Genomic DNA, 23,716 nt, shown 5'->3' on the forward strand with positions numbered 1-23,716 from the left:
AATTTTGCCTGCATCAAGATGCAACAATAACAATGCAGCCATTTTTTTTAAAAGAATGTCTCAGTAGCTTCTTAACTCAAACTGGCTTTCATATGAATGTGGCCTGTAAATGTCATTTAAGCAAGATGTCTTTTAAGTTGACTGTCAAATTTACCAGTCCCAATGTTTTAAAATTTATTTATTAGTGTCACAAGTAGGCTTACATTAACACTGCAATGAAGCTACTGTAAAAATCCCCTAGTCCCAACAATAAAGATTCCCTTTAATTAATACCTCCAACACATGGAGGACCACCAAAACAATGTTGATGAAAATTCAATCCATCACCAACAGGTGCCTCAAAAGGAGCCTTGGGATACAGCGGTCAAGTAGCGGCAATAATATTTGGCTATGAAAGGAGACAAAACAGGACCCTATGGTCCTCCAAATTAAAAGGTGAAAGTGGAATTGGTGGGCCATTCTTTGAGGAAGTCACGGAACAACATTATACAGCAAGCCCCCATGAGGAAAGAGCAAGCAAGGTAGATCAAGAAATACATGGAGGCGGGTTACAGAAAAAAGAGCTAAGAGCTTGCTGCTATACATGGTAACAACTGGAGAATTTGGCCCAAACAGGCTTGGAGCCTATGCTTCATTAAAGAGTGAAAAGGCAAAGAACAAAATGTCTCCTTGACACTTGTCCCTGTATAGCTCCATCAAGCTTAATCAGGGATGTAAGCATATTGTCAATATGATGACAACATATTATGCTGTTGACTGACGAGATCAATTCTGGCACAGGCAGAATGCAAATCCAAGTTCTTCCCATTTTGCCAAATTAAACAGTTAAGTCCAACTTACTCCAAAACATAATGAGAGATTTTGCAGTGGCGTTGGCCACTAACCTCAGAAGATGAGGATCTTGGTGGAACAGACTTCCCTTTTCCCAACAGTAATTTAAATCTGCCATCCAATCAAGAGAATATACAGGCACATAGCAGCAGCTAACCACCTGTATTGAGTCAGCAAAGCATGGAGTTAAAAACACATTCTTAAATTTTAATTTAAATTTTCAGAAATAAATAAATCTTCCTATTTAGAAGCTAAAATATCAATATAAACTATAAAAAAACTTTACTGTTTTTTAAAAAAATGGAATTTGTCACGATGAAGTTGTTTGACATTCTTCTGATTATAAAATTAACTTCTCTGGACAAATGGAGATGGAAAGCAAACCCATTTGACTGACAACTTATCCACCACCTGAAACATTTACTCCTTCCATCGCCAATGCATAAGGAGTAGTATGTGCCAAAGCACAATGCACTGCAGCAGCTCACCAACTCTGTCCAAACCTCCACTTGGTAGGGCAACAGGTGCACAAGAACACCACTGCTGAAAATTCCCCTCCAAGCCACACACCTGTTTGACTTGGAACTTTATCCTGTATTACCCTGGTAGGACAGAGATCAGAAGTGTGACTTTGGAGCTCTGCCTCGGAAAGCAGTGTAACCAGAGTCACTGAATGTTTTTAAGGCAGAGGTAGATCATATTCTTGTTGGGTAGGGGAATCAAAGATTATCAGGATAGATGGGGAATGTAGAACTTGAACAGACCATGATCTTACTGAATGGTGGAGCAAGCTCAAGGGGCCAAATGGCTTACTGCTCCTATTTTGTATGCTTTTTAAAATCCAATTGTTGTAAATGATTGACCTGTAACACACTTCAGAAAAGGACTTAAAAGTTGGACTGCTTGATTTGAGAGAAATAATAGTCATTGTAAATAATCCTGAATGAGAGAGACATGACTGGTGTCTTAAATATGTTGCACTTTTGATCAAATTGAATATTAAGGTTAATAGTTTAATGGGTTGGTTGCTGTAAGTTACATTCTTGCTTACAGTTCTTGTAATTTCAGCTGCTGAAATGGGATTTGTTGTTCAGTGGGGAAGTGTAGCCTGCGGGCTAGCATAGATTAATTTCTGAGGTCAGGTTTGGGTCGGATTTCTGGCATTCTGTGCTTGCTGCCACGACAAAATAAATATGCGTTTATCTCTCTCAACAGCTGAGAATCACCGTCTGGTCATTGTGCACCAAATCAGTGTCTTATATAAAGTATCCCAAATCCTGTCAGCATGGTAAGTAGATGAGCAATCATGTTTTGAAGGAAAGTATAAGTATGAATTAAGTGGAATTGAGAAGGACATGTTGTAAATTGTTCATTGATTCTGATTATATCTGCAGTCCTCTGCCGTCTTTATTTGGTTTTGCTACCATTTGCACAACAGTTTCTCTACTGATTTTTGTTTGGGGAGCTAAAAAAAATCTTTGTGCAACGGGGCCTGTGGAAAAAGAAAACTTGAAGCATTTCAGAAGAGCACCCTGAATCTTAATGTACCACGTCACAAAATAATGGGTGCTTCTGTCTACATGCACATTTTTTTTCTTCTTGCAACTTTGCCAATGTTAGCCAGGCTGCTTTTTTGAGAATAGGGTTTTCCCGTAAGAATGAGCAGATTGAGTGCGTGTGCCTGCACTGTGTCCCTCCTAGAGATTAGCAACAAAACTAGTATTGGCAGGATGAGGGAGTGAGTAAGAAGTGTTGGCTACGGAAGGCAGGAAGAGCAGAATGTGGTCATTAACAATTATATTCAGTGTCTACATCACACACAAATGAAGAGTTAACAATATTAGTTTTTGACTGGGATCACAGGTTCAATAGATGGCAGGCTTTTTTTTTTGTTGAAAAGTTAGTGAGCCTGATGGGTGTTTATGAAAGCTTAATATTCACTTCTTCTGAAACCAGCTTTTTTTCAGATTTTTTTGAAGCTGAATTCACATTTTCAAACTGTTATAATGGGATTTGAACCCAGTTTCTGGATTAGCAGTTGTTTAGTGTGTGTGTGTATTTATTTTTATGTAGCACTGCAACATTTTTAACATGCTATCATTGAAACAAAATATTGCAATTTCTCAAATGTTATTTTTGTAGAATGCCTGGTACTCATGAATCACCTCATCTAAGTCTACCTTAGATTTCCAGATGCAGGTTATGACTCCTTATCAAGCACCAACAGAATGCAGAGTTCCTCATTTTGAACTTGGTTATTCTGAATACAAATGTTCTCAAACAGGGTTCCAGGCTGGGCTTGGATCACTTTGAAAAACTGATTGGCTCTCAAGAAAGCAAAGTGGTGTGCTGGTTCTGAACAAGGCATTTTTATCACCACCTTCAGAGAATTAATACTGTCAGTGTTAACATCCATTGATTCTGCCACTTGTATCTGAGACAATACTTTTTTTTTGTTTTAGACTTGAATTTAAAACGTTAATTAAAATAACACATTTTGAATACAGGTTCGAAAAGAAGATTGAAATCCTCATGTTTGAGCAGATCTGACTGGTGTCCTGTTAGCTAATTTGAGCCAGGTTGTTACAGTTGGCATACCATAATTGACTTCAGTGTCCCTGAACAAGGGAAGAGGGAAGTCAGGCAGGATCCTTGTTATCTCTGCCTAAAAGGTGTGAGGACAGAGTGGGCTTGGTTATCATTCCTCTATCATTGCTGTTACGTGTAATTTTAATCTAATCTGCTGGACAGTTAACTAACAGAATTGTATGTCACCTGTTTTATTCTTTATTATAAAATCAGGCGAGATGTAAATTGAGCAGCCAATCATTTGCTGGGAGGATAAGGCTGAGATTATCTCCTCACAGTTGAGGCTTATAGACTCCAAGGAGTCAAAATTGAGTGACATTTCAGATTTGTCGATGTCCATGGAAGTGCTGCCGGGTGGAAGAAGATGCAAAGAATTATTTGAAAGTTTGTCTTTTTTATAAGGTTTTATCACAAATTTATCTCAAATAGCTTTGGTTTAACCTTTTCAACTATAGATGATTGTCTGGAAGATGGATTTCCCTGTGTGACTTCTTTAAAATCCTGTACGCTTTGACAGTCTAATAAAATACCCCACACTAAATGCTGCTTTGTGACCTTAGGGATGGATTTCACTAAGGATGGGCACTACATGGCGCTGGCAGAGAGACGGGACTGCAAGGATCACATCAGTATCTTTGTGTGCAGTGAGTGGCAGCTGCTACGGGTAATTAACTTTATATGTAACTAAAAACACACACAGTTCCTCACTAAGGGCGGTATGACCCAGTATTGACTCTCATACTGTGCTGTTCTGGAAACTTAGCATTGAAATCATGCTTGATTTCAGGAACTTCAATAAGTGCACAATGACCGTGTAGTACTATTATTACAAACGCTACTTTGCTGGTAAATCAGGAATGATTGCGGTGAAAGGGAATAGAACTTTTGCTCCCATTACCAACAACCAATTACATACAAAATGGGTTAGATGGAGAGTAAAATTACTTTATATATTGCTGCAAATTAATGAAGTCCCTCTTGCATCAATGGGAAATTGGTAATTCCTTCCCTAGCCATCTGAGCAGGACTTTGGATCTGTACATTCCAGGGACTGTGCTAAGCTTGCAGCCAGTATAGAGATTTTAATGCTATTCATCTGAACTGGATTTGAACCTGTCCCAGACAAACAAGAGATTATTATAAACCAACATGTAGCCTGCCTCATTGTGTTTCCCCCAGTTCTAATCTCCCCAGGAGGGGAGACATCCTCCCAGTTTCTATCCTGACAGGTCCCCTCAGGGGCTTGTATGTTTCAAAAATATCACCTCTCCTAAACTCCAAAGGGTATAGGCCTGACCTGTTCTATTGTATGATGCAGCATTTTATTTGCATTCCTATAATGCACTTCCCAGCATCTTTGGGTTGCAATGTCTGAAGTTCTTAGTCTGTAATGCAGCTGATGTTTGTCATATCTATTATATTGTTCCTTTGAGTGGCCTGAAATAAATTGTTGTTTACAGTCATTTGTTTGGTGTTTCTAAGTTGATGAGCTGCCATTCATGATCCTCTTGTTTATAATTTGTGCAGCACTTTGAGACCGAGACCCAGGATCTTGCTGGTATTAAGTGGTCCCCCAACAGCTGTGTGCTGGCAGTCTGGGATTCTTGTTTGGAGGTGAGCTTTTAAGAAGGTACATTGTAGCTTGAAAGTTTTCTGTTATTAAAATATTAATTGAAAAAAATTGGAGTCCGAGGTGTTTATTGATAAAGACACAGGGTTTGACTGTAAGTACTGTGTGGTGAGTTCTTGATCTTTTGTTAGAACAAAGATTTTTAAGAAGTTAAAATGAAATCTGTTTGTGGGCAACTGATGTGTAGAAATGAGCAAAAATTCACTTGGGTCTCTTCAAATGTCAGCCTTCATTCCGTGCAGTGGCACTCAGTGAAAGGATTGAGAGTTCAAACTCAAAAAATCCAGAAATTGAAGTGCGTAATCTAGTCTGACAAATCAGTGCAGTACTGAGAGAATGCAGTCCTGTCTAAAATGCCATCATGAGACATTGGAACAGAGGCTCCATCTCGCTGAATATAAATCATGCCAAAGCATGATTTGAAGATTTGATCACTGGGATCTCTTGGCCACCATTTATCCCTCAGATCAACATCACTTTATTACCAAGATGTATTTTTTTTCTGTTGCTGCAACAAAACAATGACCTGATTCTGTGCAAATTTGTTTTTGTTTCCTAAATTGCATCAGTAGCTATCTTTAATGTATTTAACTGGCTGTGAAATGCTTTGGAAATCCTGAAGTGAATTTTGTGAATGATGCTACGTAAATGCAAGATTTATTTTTCTTTCAACATTAACTAAGAGTGAAGGACAAAGATTAGCAGTGTATGTGTAGATTCCAAAAGAGTTGTCTCTCCAAGAAAGTCAGAATTGATGTTCTCAGCTCCCAGTTCTACATGGAATCTCTTATTTCTGCTCTTTTTTAAATAAAAGTATGAAATTACTTTCTGGGATTGTTCTTTCCCTCTTCTCTCCCTTCAGTAAGCTTTTTGTTATTTCCAGTATAAAGTCCTGTTGTATTCATTGGATGGACGCCTATTGTCCACGTATAGCGCATATGAATGGTCCCTTGGTGTGAAGTCTGTTGCGTGGAGTCCAAGCAGCCAGTTTCTAGCCATTGGGAGTTATGACGAAAAGGTAAGAGATGAAACACAGGTCTGTGAATTTAATAGCCAATTTTCTAGACCTAGGCAAGAATCAGTTACAACTGATGAAAGCAAAGTTTAAGAATCTTTCAGAAAAAGCTACACACAATGTTCCATGGTGCTCCCACAAGAGCATAATTGGACAAAAATTGATGTGGAGTCAAAAAAGGGATATTAGGAGAGGTAACTAAAGTCCTGGTCAAAACGGTGGGTTTTAAGCACTGTATAAAGAAAAAGGTTTCGAGATGTAATTCTTGAATTTGAGACCGAGGTGGCTCAATGGTGGAGAAGCATAAAATCATTCAAATCATCTATCCACCAAGATTACTTAGAATCTGTTTCAGGACTAAGGACTCCATGTTATTGTTGGCACTTGCAGGATTTTTGAAAATTGCAATACTTTGATTTTGGCTTATATTGAAATTGTGCTGGCTAAATTGGTTCTAAAACAACAACTTGCACCTATATATTATTTCTATGTTTTTAAGAAGTCCTATGATTGATTTGTAAGCTACATGGTTCTCAGTCAGGCAGTATATAAAGATAAACATGGTGGAATTTTAGAAACAGTGCTCTAGAAGACATTGAGGCATAATTTCTGAACTCCCCAGTGTCACGTTTGAGGGGTATCCCAAAGATGCGCTGAGGAAGCCCTCAGAACTCTTGGGGAAGGGTTTGTACAGCAATTGTCCAGATGTGCAAACTTCCTCTGAGCAATTGTCCTATGTTGGGAAACCCTGGAAAATGTGGTTTAAATTGCAAACTTTGGATGGTTCTGGCTGTGATACAAATAGGTACCCAAAAAAGTCAATTAAAACCACTTATAACTTCTGGATAATTATTGTAAAGACCCAGACTGTCTCCCTGTCCATTTTAACAGGGGATTCCCCTACTAAGCATCTAATTTTACCCTACCGAATATGTTGGGCTTCTAGGACAGTTGTGCTGCCAAGATCTCGCCCAGCCTGAGTTGGAAGGTTGGACAAGCCAGTTACAGTAGAAAATCCACATGGTAAGTGGGCATGGAATGGTAATTCAATCTATTGCCACTGAGGAAGTTAAAGGCCCTTTCCGATTGGCACTGGCCCTTCTGGCTCAGTAAGTGAACTATTTTGGTAACATGGGAACAGGAGAAGGCCATCTAGCTCCTTGAGCATGTTCCACTGTGGATTTATATATGGTTACATTGTGACAGTCAGTACATAATTATGGGAACAAACATTTATTTTGTCCCAAGTGAAATTATGATCAAGTGTTATGCTAGTGCATTGAACCCACACGTTTATTTACATGGCCAGTCTGTATTTGCCAGTCTGTACTTGCATGAAGTATCAGGCCTGTACAGGAAGCCTGATTGCATCATCCTAGATGAGAGAGAGGCTGCAGTATAAAACTAGTATGGTTTTAATCTGTAGTTTTCTATTATCTTTAGCCTCAAACCAGAGATACATGCATTGCCAATTTTCAATGCACAGGAATGGTTAATAGTTTGACTTCCTCATCTCTCACATTACTGCTCCTTTGAATGTTTTATTCCTCTACATATTTATACCAATTAAATAGACACCTGATTTTATGTTCTTCCCCCAAATTAAGGTCTGCAAAATAATTTTTCTTTACAAGAATTTTCTATAGGTAAGACGGTGGTTAGCTCTGCTCTCTACAGCTCCAGTGACCTGGGTTCAATTCCAGCCTTTCTCCCCATGTCTGTGTGGGTTGCCAGGGCTGCTCTGGCTTCCTCCCACAGTCCAAAGATTTGTAACTTGGGTGAATTAGCAATGGTTAATGCACAGAGTTATGGAGAGGAAGGCCTGAGTGGGATGCTTTTTTAGTCAGTCCAGACTCAATGGGCAGGATGGCCTACTTCTGCACTGTAGGAATTCTATAGTTCTAAGACTTCCAACTATCTAAGCATAAGTCTGATCCTGTTTTGATTATATCACATCTCCATCAATCCCAAATGATACTAAAGTCCTCCCTTTGGTCATTGCAGAATCCAGTTGGCTCTTGAATTATTCCATGACTCTATCTGTGTCAGGGATAAATATTCCTCCGTCCTAAGGTTATTTGTCACCAGTTCAACAACGGCACCTTTGACTCAGTTGGTAGTACTCTTGGTTACAATTTGAGAAGATTGCTGGCTCAAGTCCCACTCTTGAGTATCATGCTGATACTTCAGTGCAGTACTTGGAGAGTGCTACACTCTGAGGTGTCATCTTTCAGATGAGATATTAAACCACTATCTATCCTTTGAGATGGACAAAAGACCCCAATGCACTATTTCGAAGAAAAACAGGGGAATTATCCCCAGTGTTCTGGCTAATATTTATTCCCCCCAACTAGTGTTGCAGAATACATATTAGCTGCTCACTATTATACTTCAATACATGTTTGGCTGTAAAGCACTTTAAGACATCTGTGGTCATAAAAGGGGTTTTATAAATACGGGTTTATTTTTCTATACCCCTATGTTAATTTGTCCCTTGGAATCCTCTTTGAATGCTGAAGAGTCTGAATTTTATAGTAAGTGAATTAAGTTGGGTACACTTTGCCCACACACTTTTCCCTTGGCTGAATGAAGTTAGAGGCCATCAATGTGACCGGCTGGGAAAATTCACTAGTATGCAAACATAATTATTAAGTTAGAAGTACAAGTGGAGTAAAACTACTTGCAAGGATTCAGGCAAGTGTGTATTTGCATGAACAAATTGGCACCACATGGGAGCCACTGCTGCTGAACAGCTGGTGGTTTTTAAGTAATGCATCTTTTTTAATGCTTAAAATGCAAGCAGATTTGATCAGTATCTAAATTAACTGCAGTGCTGAATTTTCACACTGAAGTTTTCAGGTATTCACTAACTTTTTCTATTCTTTCTTCAAGTTAACTGTTCTCTCCAGAGTAAAGAGCCCTCAGGTCTGTCAGACACTGGTTAATAAGTTATCTGCTGTGACTCCTAATGATCTATAGCCCTGTGTTAAATTCTGCCCTCGTCTGCCTTTTTTCCAAAGAGGTGAACTCCTCTTTGGAGAAGTTTTGGCACTAATTATTGTGGAATATTTTGGGTGAAGTATTTTTGGATTTTAATTGAAATAATCTAACCACTTACTAGGTAAGAATCATAAACCACGTGACCTGGAGGAAGCTTGTGGAGTTGGAACATCTCCCAACCATCAAAAACCTTAAAAGTGTAAGTTGGAGTAATTCCTGTGTGTGCTGTCATTGAAATGAGGGGGTAATGCACCTTCTTTTGGGTTCAAAAGTTGCAGATTTGAACTGTGCATGAAGACCTGAGTGCACATTCTAAGGTAGACACTCCAATGAAGTTCTGTGGGAAGGCCTGTATGGTTATAGGTGGGATTGATTTGAGAAATTTCCATGGCACAATCTAAAGAGTAGAGATGTCTTCTGTTACTTTGACTTAAGATTCATTCCCTAGCCAAGTAATGACATTTAATCTTGTTGATGTTCATAATGTTGATGGTAACATTTTGGATACACAAGTTAGTGAACCACAAGTAATTATTTATATGGAATACTTCAAGATATTCTGACATTACATGCTATAAAATGTCAGCCCAATTATGTTCTAATTTTATGATGAATATTTAATATATTTTAAGGTCCAAAACAAGCTTTAAAACCTGATTGTACCTAATGTTAGTTATATTTCTGTTGTGTAAGTAAGGTTTGTCCTCTAGCTAGGATCCTTTTTCTCTAGTATGCAATCCAGGGTGAGTGAATGAGGCAAAGTTTGTAACAGAATCAGAGTGGTATAGAAGTAGAAGCTATAAGATCATTTAAATCCTCAGTCTAAAAGATCAGTTAGAATCTTGGGAAGTAACTGGTTCAACACCTTAACCGCACATACCGAAACAAACAGGTACAATAGCCCTTGCTTTTCATGCCCAGTTGCTTGGATCGCCTCCATGTGCATTTGCATTTTATCTTGCTTATATTCAACTTCAGGCAATGACTGATTAAAGAAAGCCATCATAAGAAATGAACAAATGTGACCAAACCACTAAGCATTCCCTTTCTGCCTACAGGTTATCTATAAGGAGGTTGAAAGCTGCCCACGTCTGGGTGGAGATGGCCTGTCATTTCCTCCAATTTCAACTGAAAAAAGTTCCTTGTTCAACTCTGAGAGTAAATGTAAGCATTGGGGGGAAGAGGGGTGTAATAACTAGTTTATGGTCTTCATAGGCTTGTCCTTTAAGCTAGGCCAATGTTATCCATTAAACATTTGGGACAGTGTAGTTTATGTTGTCATTCTGAGATTCCCTTCCCCACGTTCAAAAAAGCTGCTGTTCCACAGCAACCAGCTGCCCTGCAGTACCTCAAAGTTGTCTTTTTCATGCAAGCTTAGACAGCGAAGGTTATTGACACATTTCACTATGAGGACATCAAGTTGACTGAAGGATTAAAGGAATTTTACCATTCTAATACATTCATTTAAAGATCAGAGCACAAAAGATGGGATTTCCTGCGCAGTCTTTGCTGGGACCACTGTAGTTAGAATCTTCCATCTTTATCTTATTGAATTTTCTTCTTTTCAGATGAGATTTGCAAGCCTCCATTTGAGGTCCCTGTGGTGAAACCCGATCCAGATCGAGCAAATCCCAAATTGGGTGTCGGGATGTTGGCCTTCAGTCCAGATAACCGTTTCTTAGCAACTAGAAATGGTATGTTAATAAGACCACTGTGGTGGGTTGGTAGGTCAGTGATTTTTGGATCTTAATCCACAGTTCAGGCTATTGGGTTAGAATAGATGTGTTGGTCCCGTTTGCAAATGAGGTTTGGAATTAATCCTGATCTTGCATATCACGGAATGGCAATATGGTGGATTCAGCGGCATCAGGTGAAGGATCCAGGTGGGGACCTGACACCACCTCTATGGAAGGAGGGACAGACTGAAGCAGAATCATCAGCAGGCTGTTCTATGCCTTCTCATTTCAGTGCTTATTTGTTACTGTGCTGGATAGAGTAACAAATGCTTTATGTGTGGAGATTTTGTCGTCTACAACTTTTGTCAGGTGTATTTTTGGACCAGTGACTTGTTTCTCTGCTGCTGTCCTCATCTTGTAGTTATAAAGTTGGGTCACTGCAAGTGTCTCATTCCCTGTGAACAAAGATTCATGCTAAACGTTCTAATGCAAAATATCTGTTTCTCCTTTTTTATATTTATACCATATCCAAAAGAGGAGATGCATTTCATCTGCAATATAATTCTCATTTGATTTCTCAACATTTTATGAATTGCTCATAACCCTCAATTCTACGAAATGTAGTAATTTTCAGCTATTTTTAAATTCATTTGTGGGACATGGGCATCGCTGGCTGGCTGGCCAGCATTTATTGCCCACCCCTAGTTACCTGAGGGTAATTGAGTCAACCACATGTAGGCTAGAAAAGACAAGGAAAGCAGATTTCCTTCCCTAAAGGACATTGGTGAACCAGATGGGTTTTTTTGACAAACAAGAATGGCTTCATGGTTATCAGTAGATTCTTAATTCCAGATTTTTAAAATTTAATTCATATTCCATCATCTGTCGTGGTGAGATTCAAACCTGGATCCCAAGAACTTCAGCTGAGTTTCTGGATTAATAGTTTAGTGATAATACCACTAGCCACAACCTCCCCTAGAAAGCTGCTCCTTTCCATGTTGATCTCAGCTGCATCAATACAGTGACTTACTGATGTAAAATTTATTCTCTTGGGTCATAAAACTTTAGAATGTCTATTTGCAAAATGTAGACTATTTCTATTTTTGTTTAATGGGAAATTAAATAAATGCAAATAACAATTCCAATGGTGCTTACACTCAAGCCCCTGCCACTACTGCCATTTCTGAACATTTAATAATTTCTTCTTGTTTACAGCCATTTAGTGAATTGTACATTAGATATTTTTGGTACTTTGTTACAGGGTTCTGTGCTGATGCAATCCAGAGAATGGAAAGTATTTCCATGATCCTGATCCACAGAATGGTCTTCCTTACTTGGTAAATAAAAGGCACATTTGTTTCTCCTTTTCCAGATAACATGCCAAAAACTCTGTGGATATGGGATGCGCAGAAGCTGAAGCAGTATGTGGTTTTAGAGCAATTGTCTGCAGTCAAATCCTTCCAGTGGGACCCATGCAGGGCCCGCCTGGCCATCTGTACTGGCAGCAACAAGGTGTACCTTTGGTCTCCTGCAGGATGCCTATCAGTCCAAGTTCCAGCTGAAGGTAAGGGGAGGGAAACTGGGGACTGCATCTGATATTTTCTTAACTAATATTACAAGTTTGCTTTCTGTTTTCTATTTCTGCATTCTAGTTATTTTATGATTCTAACATCTGAATTCTGATGTCCTCTCTGCAGGTAGTTTCCAGATTTTATCATTGCACTGGCATCCCAATGGAGATTCTATAATGCTGCTGAGTAAAGATCAAATGTGTGTGTGCTATTTAGAAAGTGCAGGTGAAAACTAAACATATTACCTCAAAGCTGGAGGGTGCAAGTGAAGCATAGTGTCTGGCTCCAGTTGTGTCTGCCATATTGCAATATGTCCCTGTTACAAACGTGAGATGTAGACTGACTGCCAAATAATAATAGAATATGGTTGTCTTTTCATCTTGCAATGGAAATTTGTTTTTGAAATGTGAAAAATTTGCCTTTACAATCATTGTGTGGAATGTTTCAATAGCAAAGTATTTTTAAAAATGTATATGGCATTTGTATTCTACAGGATCTTTATTGCTGTCTCTTATTGTTTTGGGAATTGCATTTTCTATCCTTGTATCTGATCACATCCTACATCTGAGTCAGAGCTGCTAGGTTATTCTTGGTCACTAATCCTTGACAAGCTGGAGGGACAGAATCTAAGGCTGTTGACCAAAACATCATCGCAAGTTGTACAGTTGTCTCTGGAATTAACCATTGTTGTCTTCTCAACCTAAACATACTCAGCAAAATTAAAATTTGGAAACCCTGCCTTTAAAAGTCAATGAACATAACTTAAAGTAAGTACTTAATTGGTTGTAGAGTACTTTGGAACATCACACCAAGGATGTGAAAGGCACTGTACAAAATGCAAATTTATTTATGATGTATCAAGCACAGTTTCTCAAAGATTCACCACTTGTTTGAAGTTCTGGGCTGTTCCATCAAATGGTATCTGCTCATAACTGTACATGAATAACTTTCATGATGCGATAGAGCATTCTGTTCATGAAATATCACTGAACCCGGGCATTGCAAAAGATTGACTTGCTATGAATCTTTTATTCCATAATTTAAGTTGCACAATTAACACACTGTACACTACTGCACAAAATATGGATAGTGTGGATCATAGATTTTTTAAACTGATTCAAAAAGTTTTAAGATTAAGCCTTTACTGCATACCTTTGTAATGAAAAAGCTTTTGCTCTACTAAGTGCAGAAAATATTTTCTTTTATATAGGCAAAATGGTATATTACTGAAATGTGACATCATTGAAATTTTAGGTATTTGTAGCATTGAATTTATAATTTATCATATTTTTCTAATAAAATTTGCACCAAAATCTACTTGTATATTCTTTGTATGCTGTATGTAAATATTAGTGTTGAGATCCAAATTTGCCTTGTTGGTGGGCACTCCCAAGTTCCAGCAGGCTTCTGGAGTTTCCACCCATGCATGGAAGGGGAGCAGGCTGTGTATGTGTAACCCAGTGTTTGAAGTCTTCAGGCTGATGACAAGGGTCCAGTGCACATGTGAAAAAAGAAAATTGTATGAAAACCCTGGATCATGTGTTTATGGGAGGAAGCACCCTACTCCAAGAATCCTGAAAGAGAACAGGGCAAAATCCCAAACAAAGAAAGCAAACAGCAGAAGGAGCCACCTGTAGAAATCACTGGGTAGAGGAGCAAAGCAAGAGGCTGCAGTTGATCAGCTTGAACTAGTGAGGACTCTGGCAAAGCCCTGGAGTTCTGAGAAGGCAACAGAAGGTGGGTGATTCCATGCTGGCGGTTGATGGGGCAAAGGTAACCCTTCAGAGCAGTATTAGTGTTCTGCTCAACATGTTTGAAGAGCTGAAGTTGTGTTTTGTAAGTCAGTGGTGGAGTGCAGACTTGGGAATCCAAGGGAATGGAGTATTGCGAGATGAGATTGAAACCCTGCAAAGTGAGTCATTGTTGACTCACTGCCTCAGTGATTTTTGAGAGAATTCCGAGGCTAGGTCTTTACAGGTGAAGACTCGAATCCCTCATGCAAGAGAGTTTCAACAAAATTAGTTAACTTGTGTTATTAACACTGTGCGTGAATGCTGAGAAATCTGTGATCTGTCTTACAAGATCACATTTGCCATTTATTGTGCAGTGTATTTGACCATAGTTTGCCTGTTATGTTTCATTTCTCCCTTAGTGCAAGGTAAAGGTGAGCAAGTAAAATGCTAAGTTCATCTCTATCTCTTACAGCATCTTTTTCTTTTGCCCTCACTTTATTCTTAGACTCTGTGGTAAGCTTTCTCCTCACTGCTGGACTACTGAGGTTAGCTGTTGAAGTACAAAATGTTGTAAACTCCAGGTTTGCATCAAATATTAGCTCTCTTTTAGTTTTCCATATTTGATTAAAAATTATAATTGGAACTTATTAAACAGGAAAATCAAATTGAATAAATAATGAATAGCTGGAAACAAGATGAAAAATTGTCTGCAGTATACTTGGTCACCTGCTGTCCTCAGTGAGAGCTAACCTAAAACCCTAGGCTGTTGGAAATCATTGAAAGAACCCAATCTGAATAATGTCATTATTATGGATTTGTTTTGGGTGTTGGATTACAAGTCTGAACACGTTTTACCAACATTTATACAGGTTAATGGCCAATTTCAGGACATGGTTTTAATCACCCAGCCTTAAAGACGTGGATGGATTAGAAAAGGTTCAAAGAGTGGAGTAGAATGTTCTGTACCTCAAAAACTGCATTATGAAAAGATGAAATAGTTCTTCAAAACAATGAAAGGTATAGATAAAGTTGAATTAAATAATCCTGGACAATAAGTATAGGAAGGAATACAAGTAGAAAGTTAATGAGCTTCAAATAAAGTCAGCTAAAATTTCCCTCCAAAAATAATGAGGGGGAATTAGGAATCAATTAACATTTGAAGTTTCAAAATTTGTCAAATAGGACGGAAGGTCATAGATTTCATTTCCACCCAAGGTCCAATGTCAATGGAATGCGTTACCATGACCATAAGACTGAGCAAGCTCTGAGTTTTCTGACTTCAATTTGATTCTCACAGGCCACTAAGTCTTCAAATATAGAAAATAACCATAGACCAAAATGTTGCATATTTAATTCAGTTTTATTAGCAACCGTGATGGCTTTAAATTAAATAAAATACAGAAAAACGCTTACAAAAGATTGGATTATAATTATCACTACACTTTAATGCAGCCAAAGCATCTTTTCTCAATCATCCCCAGTTTCTGGATTTAATGTGCATGCTAATTTTTTTTAATTGACTGAAGTTGTCATACACTGCTGAGCATTCAACTATTGACACCAGAGCTGCTGCCTGTGTGTGCTTTGCAAAAGTGCCAAGACTAAAAATTGTTGAATTCTTATGGTGGAGAGTGATGCACCTTGATCTGCCACCCTCAAATTGCCGCTTATTTAAGTCACTATTGAGGGAGTAGTGTTTCTCTGGGTAAGGTTAACAACAAAAGGCAGAGACTCAGCTTTGAGAGAGCCAGATGCATTTACTTGCTTAATTGAATTTGCAGTGGAGGTTGGAATCTTGCTATCAGATATGGGTGACTGATAAATATTAAGCAATAGTGAGACGCTATTTATTTGTTGTTTGAAATGTTGTTGCTTTGCTAATTAGTCTGAAGGGGTGGAAGTTTGCTTTATAATGATTGTCTACAACTGCATGACTTGCTGGGACACTTTAGAGCAACTGTACATGGCTTCCCCAACTGTGCATCATATTTTGGGACCAGGGCAGCAAAGGTCACTGTGGAACTTGGACTGAGTGCCTACAACTGTAAGGCCTCTTTAAATCCCAGCACTTATTTTTCCAATGGTGGGCATAGCCTAACTGATCCTAAGATGCCAGTGGAAAGGTTGGCGATTTCTTCTATTCAAAATAAACCCAGTTTAAATGAGCCTCCCCTGGGGTTATAGCAATTTTGAAGCCTCAAAACAGGGTCACAATAGGAAAACATTCAGGAAGCACTGGTCCAGGACCAGACACCAGACTGGGTAAGGCTGTCCGGCTTCCTTCCCTGAAGGGTGGTAGTGAACCTCCATTTTTTTTTAAATCAACAGCTTTTGTGGTCACTTATTATTCTGCCACTCCACCACTTCCAGATTTTTGAATTTAACTTCATAACTTCTTGCGGTGGAATTGGAACTTATGGCATCTTAAGTTGCTAGTCTAGTAGCATAATCACTACTGGTCAGTATTTAGAATGAATGAGAAATCCCAACCTCTTAATAGTGCTAAGTATCATACAACTCCAGCACCCTTTATAATGAATTATACATCATTTCTAGCTTACCTTGTGATACTGGCACATCAACTATGTTTCATTGTGATTATTCTACCTCAGTGAGGCACTGTTATAAATTAAAATTACTGGTTAAAAAAAACAGACTCTAGCACTGTTACACCTTGTGTTCAGCAGGTGATTTTAACTTTGAATTATATTTCAAATCTCAAAAGGATTGAATGGTCACAATCCAAGAATTTTGGAAATCTGTAACTCCCGTTATTCAATACTTAAAAGGGTTTTCAGTTTTTGCACACGACTTAATAGAATTGTACTACAGTCTGCCAATTTGAAAATAAATCAAAGCAGAGATTTACAAATGATAACTAATATAACTACTAAAAGGCACAGCTAAGCGAGTCAATACTGGGCCTGTCAAATTAGGCAAGGCATTTAAATTGACCTTTTATAGCATCATGAGAATTCTCATTCAACAAGTACAAAATTGTCTGCAATTCTGAACATTACTGACCTTAAGTCCAATACCATTATCATCACCCCACTCTCCCAAATGTGCTGTTGTAGTAGAGCATTTGGCCATCATATCTGATCCGAGGCCAAAACCTTAGGGCAGCTTCAGTAATTACATTCCCTTGAAGTCTTTCTCTGGTTCACAGCTGCTGCACACTATGCCTGTTCAAATTTTGCTCATTATGGGACAACTATCAGAAAAGATATTCCCACAATCTGGATTGCATTTGAATTATGGCATTCACCTTTTCTCAAAGGGAGAAACTACTGTTGGGCTAAGGTGAACAGGTAGTGTAGCAACTCACTACAATACGCTTTTTCTCTCCATTAAAGCGCAGGACTTCATTTCCTCAGAGTCCTAATGGACACAGTAGCCTTCCATCTGATCTGCCCTGTTTCCTTTAGCTTTCAAAAGCACAAATGCTTAAGCACAGTAAGCAGGTCATCAAAAATGATAACAGACCCAAGCAGGACACAGTGCTCATCATTTTCCAGATTGCAATGCTATATTTTCTTGTGAATAATATGCAATAATTCTGAAGCAATTTGTTTTTAAAAATGACACTGTACCACATGCTGCAGTATATATTAAATGTGCTTTAGGATAGAATGCAAACTTGCCTGATACATCCAACTCCATGACAATTTGTATTCAAAGCTGCCCAGTTCCTTCTGAGGGCTGGATTAATAAAAATTGAAAAGGTGCAGAAGAGGCAATGTAAAATACCATATAGGTGGAGGAAGATCCTACTGACTGGGCACAAAGCTTAAAATCTCTGGTTTAAAATCCAATTGTTCCCCTTGACATTGAATAGCCCAGTTTGGCTTCATTGTTAATGAAAGACATTAGACCAATATAAGTCTGGATGAGAAGGGGCCGCTCCAGGATCAGCACTCCATTAGCCCGGCCAGGCAGTGGTGCTTCTTTGTGAGCCTTCTTCACAGCTTGGATTAATTGGGTCTTAAAATTCTCCAACTGGAATTTAATAACAAGACTGTCAGTGTAGAAAAACCAACAAAAGTCAACTTGTTTTACAAATAGCCACTGATGAGGTAGTGTGCAATGAAAATTAAAAGCAATTCAGCAACTCACTAAAAGTCAACAACTGAAATTTGTTAACTAAAGCTTCATCTTGCATCGAAAGAGGAAGTATCCTTATGATTACATAATGGTACACTATGTGCACATATGAACAATATACAATTGAACATTTTGTTTGGACTGATCCCACTTGGATGCATTTGGTTGTGAAGCAGATAACAATGGCAAGAGGAAGTCAGATAAGCACAAAGGGATGAAAGGATCAGAAGGAGATATTGATAGAGTGAGATGGAGAGGAGTGGACGAATCTCAGTGCAGCATAATTACTGGCATGGACCAATTGGGCCAAAAAGCCCATTGTAATATTTCTCTATGAAATTCTATGTAAGCGCTCCACCAATGATGTGATAGCCAGCTGAGCTATCGACCTTTATGTCCAGTCAGTGTTCAAGCCGTAGGCCATAACACATGCTAATATAGAAAGTATTATTGTGTCAGACGATGCCTCGTCACACCAAATCACTTGGCTTACTTATTACCAGGCTGAATGCTGCTTACCTGACATAGGGTTGCAATTTTCTCATCTACGTTTGCCATGGGGTGTTCAGTGAAGGTGGCATATGGCATGTCAGTTGACCATGGATTCCAGCGGTTAATAAAGGAAGGTCTATCCCGCTTGTCCCACTGAACACGAATCCCATGTCCCTCTCTCCTGTGAAAACAAACTAGATGAACCAAAACTTAGTACAATGTGTCTCTTGGGAGCAATAGTTGTGACTTAATACTAAATAATAGACGTTTGTTTGTTGTTGAAAATGAGACACTGTTTTGGACAATGCTAAACAAGCCAGTGGGTATAGGCAGAGAAATAAATCAGTGAGAAAGAAACAGCAACTTAGCTGGCATCTATGAAGAGGAAAGAGGTTATCATTCCAAATTCAGTACTTTCCTCACATCTTATCACAAGCAGTAATAAACTATTCGATCTTGAAGCAGTTACAGTTGGCAAGGTTGCATTTATTGCACGTTAAGAAGTCTCATAACACCAGGTTACAGTCCACCAGGTTACCACAAGCTTTTGGAGTCTCATTCCTTCATCAGGTGAGTAAGAAGTTGAGATCACAAACAGGACATATATAGACACAAACTCAATTTACAAGATAATGATTGGAATGCAAGTCTTATTGCACATATCAGAAATGAAACTTGATGACTTATAATCTACTTGCCATTAAGGGTCAACCACATGGTGTGGAACTGGAGTCATACGTTAAAGGAAGACTTATATTTATATAGACCATCTGATATCTCAAAGTGCTTTACAGCTGTTGAGTCACTGCTGTTAGAAATCTAGCAGCTAATTTGTACATAGCAAGTTTCCACAAATTAGCAGTTGATAATGATCAGATAACCTGTTTTTACTTATAGTGCTTGAAGAATAAAAATTGGCCAGGGCACCAGGGATAATTCCCCTGCTCTTCTTAAATTCTGGCAGTGGACCTTTAGCATCCACCTGAAGGAACAGATGGAACAATGATTTCATGTCCCATCCAACAAATGGCACTTCTGACAATGCAGCATTCCTCAGTACTACATTAGAGCAGCAGCTTAGATTTTTGTACTCAAGCTCTGGACTGGGATTGAACCCAGAAGGTTGTGATTCAGAATTACACCAATGAGCCATGGCCACTGCAGGTGGGTGGCAGCTCCACTTGGCTTTATCACCACCTGGTAGCTTTAATGGTTTATTTGCCAATTCACAAATAACCAGATTTATTGAGTGAGGCATTGTGGAATTTGAACGCAGCTGCCTGGAATGCTCACCCAGTTCCATCAACAGTAAACTACAGCACACATTTTTTGGACTTCTTGTGTATTTCAGAGCATTTTTTGTGTTTATTACAGATTTTTCTGTGTTGACGCTCCAGGATTATGAAATCAGCAAGTTTATGTAAAAACATTTGCATGGAATTTACATCATAGAAACAGCCATCTGCCCAATGAGTCTCCTGCCATCCTATTTCTTCTCAGCCTATCAGCATACCCTTCTATGCCTTTTTCCCTCACGTAGTTATCTAGCTTCTCCTTAAATTCATCTATTCTTGCCTTAACCAATCCACATGGTAGCCAGTGCCACATGCACTCCACTCTTTGGAAAAATATGCTTCTCCTGCATTCCTTACTGGATTTATTAGTGACAATTTTCTACTTATGGCCCCCAGCTTTATTACAACTTCCACTACATTAGTCTTGAATGTAGTGTGGGACCTGTGCAAAAACAAAGATTTCACAATAGTACTCACTTATTCAGAGACTTTGGAGGAAACAGAAACTCTCCAATTGAAATGGTATCTACTGCATTGAGTGAAATTCGAATAACCTGCCGGCAGATGAGGCTGATGAAGTCATATTTACAGAGGAGCAGGGATCGCTCAGTGATCAGTACTAGACGTTCCTTTTCGTTGTTCCAATGGTCAATTCTGGGAAAAATTCAGGTTTACAATATTATTCATCTAAACTATTCTTCACACCATAGAAATCACAATTTGCTCTCTTTAGTTACCATGTCAATTGGCTAATATCTTATGACAATGAACTAGTGAGAAACTGCATGACCAAAGGATGGAGGTGGTATTTTATCTGTTCACAGCATGCAGCATTGTTTCTTCTTTGTTCACAACTAATAAATACAACTAGAGTACATTAACAGCTTGTGCTTGTATAGCATCTTTAATGTAATAAAACATCCCAAGGATCTTCAGGGGAGTCTGATCAAACACTGAGCTACATTAGAGACTATCAGAGCAGTTAACTAAGGGCTTGGTCAAAGGAGCATTTGAAAAGAGGAACGGAAGATAGAAAGGTTGCAGGCAGTCCGTCTCAGCTTCAGACAGTTGTCAAGGAGAGGGATGGAGTGGATGACTAGGAAACAGTGTTTGTGGCAAAGACCGAAGACAATCATCATGTGCTGATTCACAAATTCACTGCAACTGACAGATATAAGGTAATAAATGCTGGGTTTGCCAGCATTGTTAACATATTAAGAATGATTTTTAAAATCAGCAATGTCCTACAAATAGCAATAAGTTAAGTTGGTTGGGGGGATACCCCCTATTCAAATCAGGGATTTTATATCATGCTGAACCAGTGTAACAGACAGCCAGGATCTTTGGTTATCATCTTAGCTAAGAGATGGCAATAATGTGAAGCTCACAAACAAGCTTTTGCTTACTCGATAAGAGTTTCTTCCTCCGCTGAACATGCTGACATTTGGCATTAAGTCACTGCATTGCAACTCCTTGAGAAATCCAGCAAAACAACATTAGGTCTAACTGAATGTGTAAATATGCAATACTCATTGGATTTCAATACAACAGAAATAAATCAAATGAGACCGTCTGTGGGTATATATTTGAAAATAGTACTGTAATTTTTCCACTAGATGGGGCCATCTCACTTGTTCGATCCTGGGTATCACTTGAACTGCAAGATGCATCATGTAAAAGCTTGTTTAACACCTGAATCTAATGCCAATTTCCTGATGAAATAGAAGTGGAAGTTGGAATGAACTATTTAATGTTACAATCCTGCTAACAGTACTATCCAACAACCATGGATAACAATATCACTTGTAAAAAGGTCACTTACTCAGTTAGCAGCCACACACTTTGCACACTGCCATCCTCTGTTGGCATAGCAATGGTTCGAATATCAGAAACAGCACGTTCAATGGTCCCTGGCTAGAAGAAGAGAGAATGTTTATGGTGAGAAATTGTGCCAAGACAAGTAAAAAGCTTGGGTGTCTTTTCAGCATAGCTGTGAGTTGGTCAGAGGCAACAAGATTTCTTCTACTCCCAAACCTGTGACATCCACTATCTATTAGGATAAAGACAACAGGTACGATTTCCTGCATGCAAGTCCTCCTCCAAGTCAAACACCTTCCTGACTTGGAAATGTATCAACGTTCCTTCATCATTGCCTATTCAAAATTCTGGAGCTCCCTACCTAACAGAACTGTGGAAGCACCTTCACCACACAAACTCAAGGAGGCAGCTCACCACCAGCTCCTTAAGGAGAACAAAGGATGAACAATAAATGTTGGTCTTACCAACAATGGCCACATCCTGTGAATGAATAAATTTAAAAATAACAATGATTTACAGAATAAAATCACGTTTAAACTGAAGTTTTATTGTGATACAGAGTTTGAACCAATGCTTTGGTGACCTCCAGTTTGCCTGCTGGATTGAATTACGAGGACTGGTTACATAATTTGCCTCGCATTTTCTTGAGTGCAAAGGAGCAACAGATGATCAAGCTATTTAAAGATATTGAACAGATCCAACAAAGTAGAAACAGAGAAACTAGCTCCTCTGGTGGGATAATCAGAAATGAGGGGATACAAGTATAGAGCTTTTTCACAAAAAAAAGTAAAATCTAGAACTGCCTCCCATAAAAAGCTGGGACAATGGGAAGATTCAAGAGTGAGAGTGACCGATAGCATTAGACAGGAAATCAGAGATGCTTGTGATAGATGCGTATGGGTGACTTTAATCTGCATATAGATTGGGTGAGTCAAATTAGTCACATTACAATGGAGGAATTTCTGGAGTGTCCCCGGGATGGTTTACTGGGCCAATATGTCGTGGAACCAACAAGGCCATCTCGGACTGAAAATTGAACAATGAGAAAGGATTAGTTGGCAATCTAGTTGTGAGAGAACCCTTGAGGATGAGTGACCATAATATGATAGAATTCTTTATCAAGGTGGATAGTGAGGTAGTTGATTCTGAGACCAGGTTCCCAAATCTCAATAAAGGTAACTTTATGAGGCATGAGTTGACTATGATAGACTGGCAAACATTATTGAAAGGAAGGGCAATGGACAAGCAATGGCAGGCATTCAACGAATGAATGCGTGAACTCCAAATGTTATTTATTCCTATTTGGCGCAAGAGTGGAAAAGGAACTGTAGCCAGACCATGGCTTACAAGGGAAATTGGAGGTAGTATTAGATGATGAGAAGAAGCATACAAATTGGCAAGGAAAAGCAACAGACCTGAGAATTGGGAGCAGTTTAAAATTCAGCAAAGACAGACCAAGGTATTGATTAAGAAGGGAAAATAGAGTTTGAAAATAAGCTAGCAGAGAACATAAAAACTGATTGTAAATGTTTCTACAGGTACGTAAAGAGAAAAAGAGTGACACAAAAGAATGTAGGCCCCTTACAGTCAAAAACAGGTAACAGGTAAGAGGGAACAAAGAAATGGCTGAGGAACTAAGTTCATACTGTGCTTCTATCTTCACAAAGGAAGACATGAAAAATGTACCAGAAGTTCTGAGAAATGAAAATTTTAGTGAGGGTCTGAAGGAAATCAATATAAGTGAAGAAATAGTTTTGGGGAAATTAATGAGATTGAAGGTGGATAAATCTCGAGCCTGATAATCTTCATCCCGGATTATCTAAGGAAGTGCCCCAGAAGTAGTAGATCCATTGACTGACATTTTCCAAAATTCTTTGGACTCTGGAATGGTTCTTACAGGGGAGCTAATGTATGATTACTACTTTTAAAAAAAGAGGTAGAGAGAAAAGAGGAAACTGTAGA

General features: G+C 38.8%; 2 protein-coding genes across 2 annotated transcripts in view; one reads left to right on the plus strand and one right to left on the minus strand.

The window, feature by feature from the left end:
* Window positions 1–14,439, plus strand: part of wrap73 (WD repeat containing, antisense to TP73) — a 36,897-nt gene extending 22,458 nt beyond the window's left edge. Inside the window, exons 4-12 of the mRNA XM_080182484.1 lie at window positions 2,047–2,119; window positions 3,981–4,084; window positions 4,948–5,034; window positions 5,934–6,068; window positions 9,187–9,264; window positions 10,124–10,229; window positions 10,634–10,759; window positions 12,114–12,305; window positions 12,439–14,439. Coding sequence (XP_080038610.1) covers window positions 2,047–2,119; window positions 3,981–4,084; window positions 4,948–5,034; window positions 5,934–6,068; window positions 9,187–9,264; window positions 10,124–10,229; window positions 10,634–10,759; window positions 12,114–12,305; window positions 12,439–12,548 — 1,011 coding nt within the window. The 3' untranslated portion in view covers window positions 12,549–14,439. The remainder of the gene's footprint in view (window positions 1–2,046; window positions 2,120–3,980; window positions 4,085–4,947; window positions 5,035–5,933; window positions 6,069–9,186; window positions 9,265–10,123; window positions 10,230–10,633; window positions 10,760–12,113; window positions 12,306–12,438) is intronic.
* Window positions 14,440–15,384: 945 nt separating this feature from the next.
* Window positions 15,385–21,873, minus strand: tprg1l (tumor protein p63 regulated 1-like). The gene is made up of 4 exons (XM_080182485.1): window positions 21,759–21,873; window positions 20,414–20,590; window positions 18,669–18,822; window positions 15,385–18,044 (listed from the first exon to the last, which is right to left on the minus strand). The coding sequence occupies exons 1-4, from the start codon at window positions 21,803–21,805 to the stop codon at window positions 17,850–17,852; spliced, it is 573 nt and encodes a 190-aa protein (XP_080038611.1). The 5' UTR covers window positions 21,806–21,873; the 3' UTR covers window positions 15,385–17,849.
* Window positions 21,874–23,716: the final 1,843 nt, after the last annotated feature.

The sequence above is a fragment of the Carcharhinus amblyrhynchos genome, unplaced genomic scaffold (assembly GCF_965287045.1).
Source record: "Carcharhinus amblyrhynchos unplaced genomic scaffold, sCarAmb.v2.hapA scaffold_56, whole genome shotgun sequence".
In the NCBI taxonomy this organism is placed as follows: Eukaryota; Metazoa; Chordata; class Chondrichthyes; order Carcharhiniformes; family Carcharhinidae; genus Carcharhinus; species Carcharhinus amblyrhynchos.

Coding starts and splice junctions, on each gene's coding strand:
- tprg1l (XM_080182485.1), bottom strand. CDS start 21,805: ATGCCAACAGAGGATGGCAGTGTGCAAAGTGTGTGGCTGCTAACTGA. Junction 20,591..21,758: donor AGTGTGTGGCTGCTAACTGA/GTAAGTGACCTT, acceptor AATTTTTCCCAG/AATTGACCATTGGAACAACG. Junction 18,823..20,413: donor CCTCCAAAGTCTCTGAATAA/GTGAGTACTATT, acceptor TTGTTTTCACAG/GAGAGAGGGACATGGGATTC.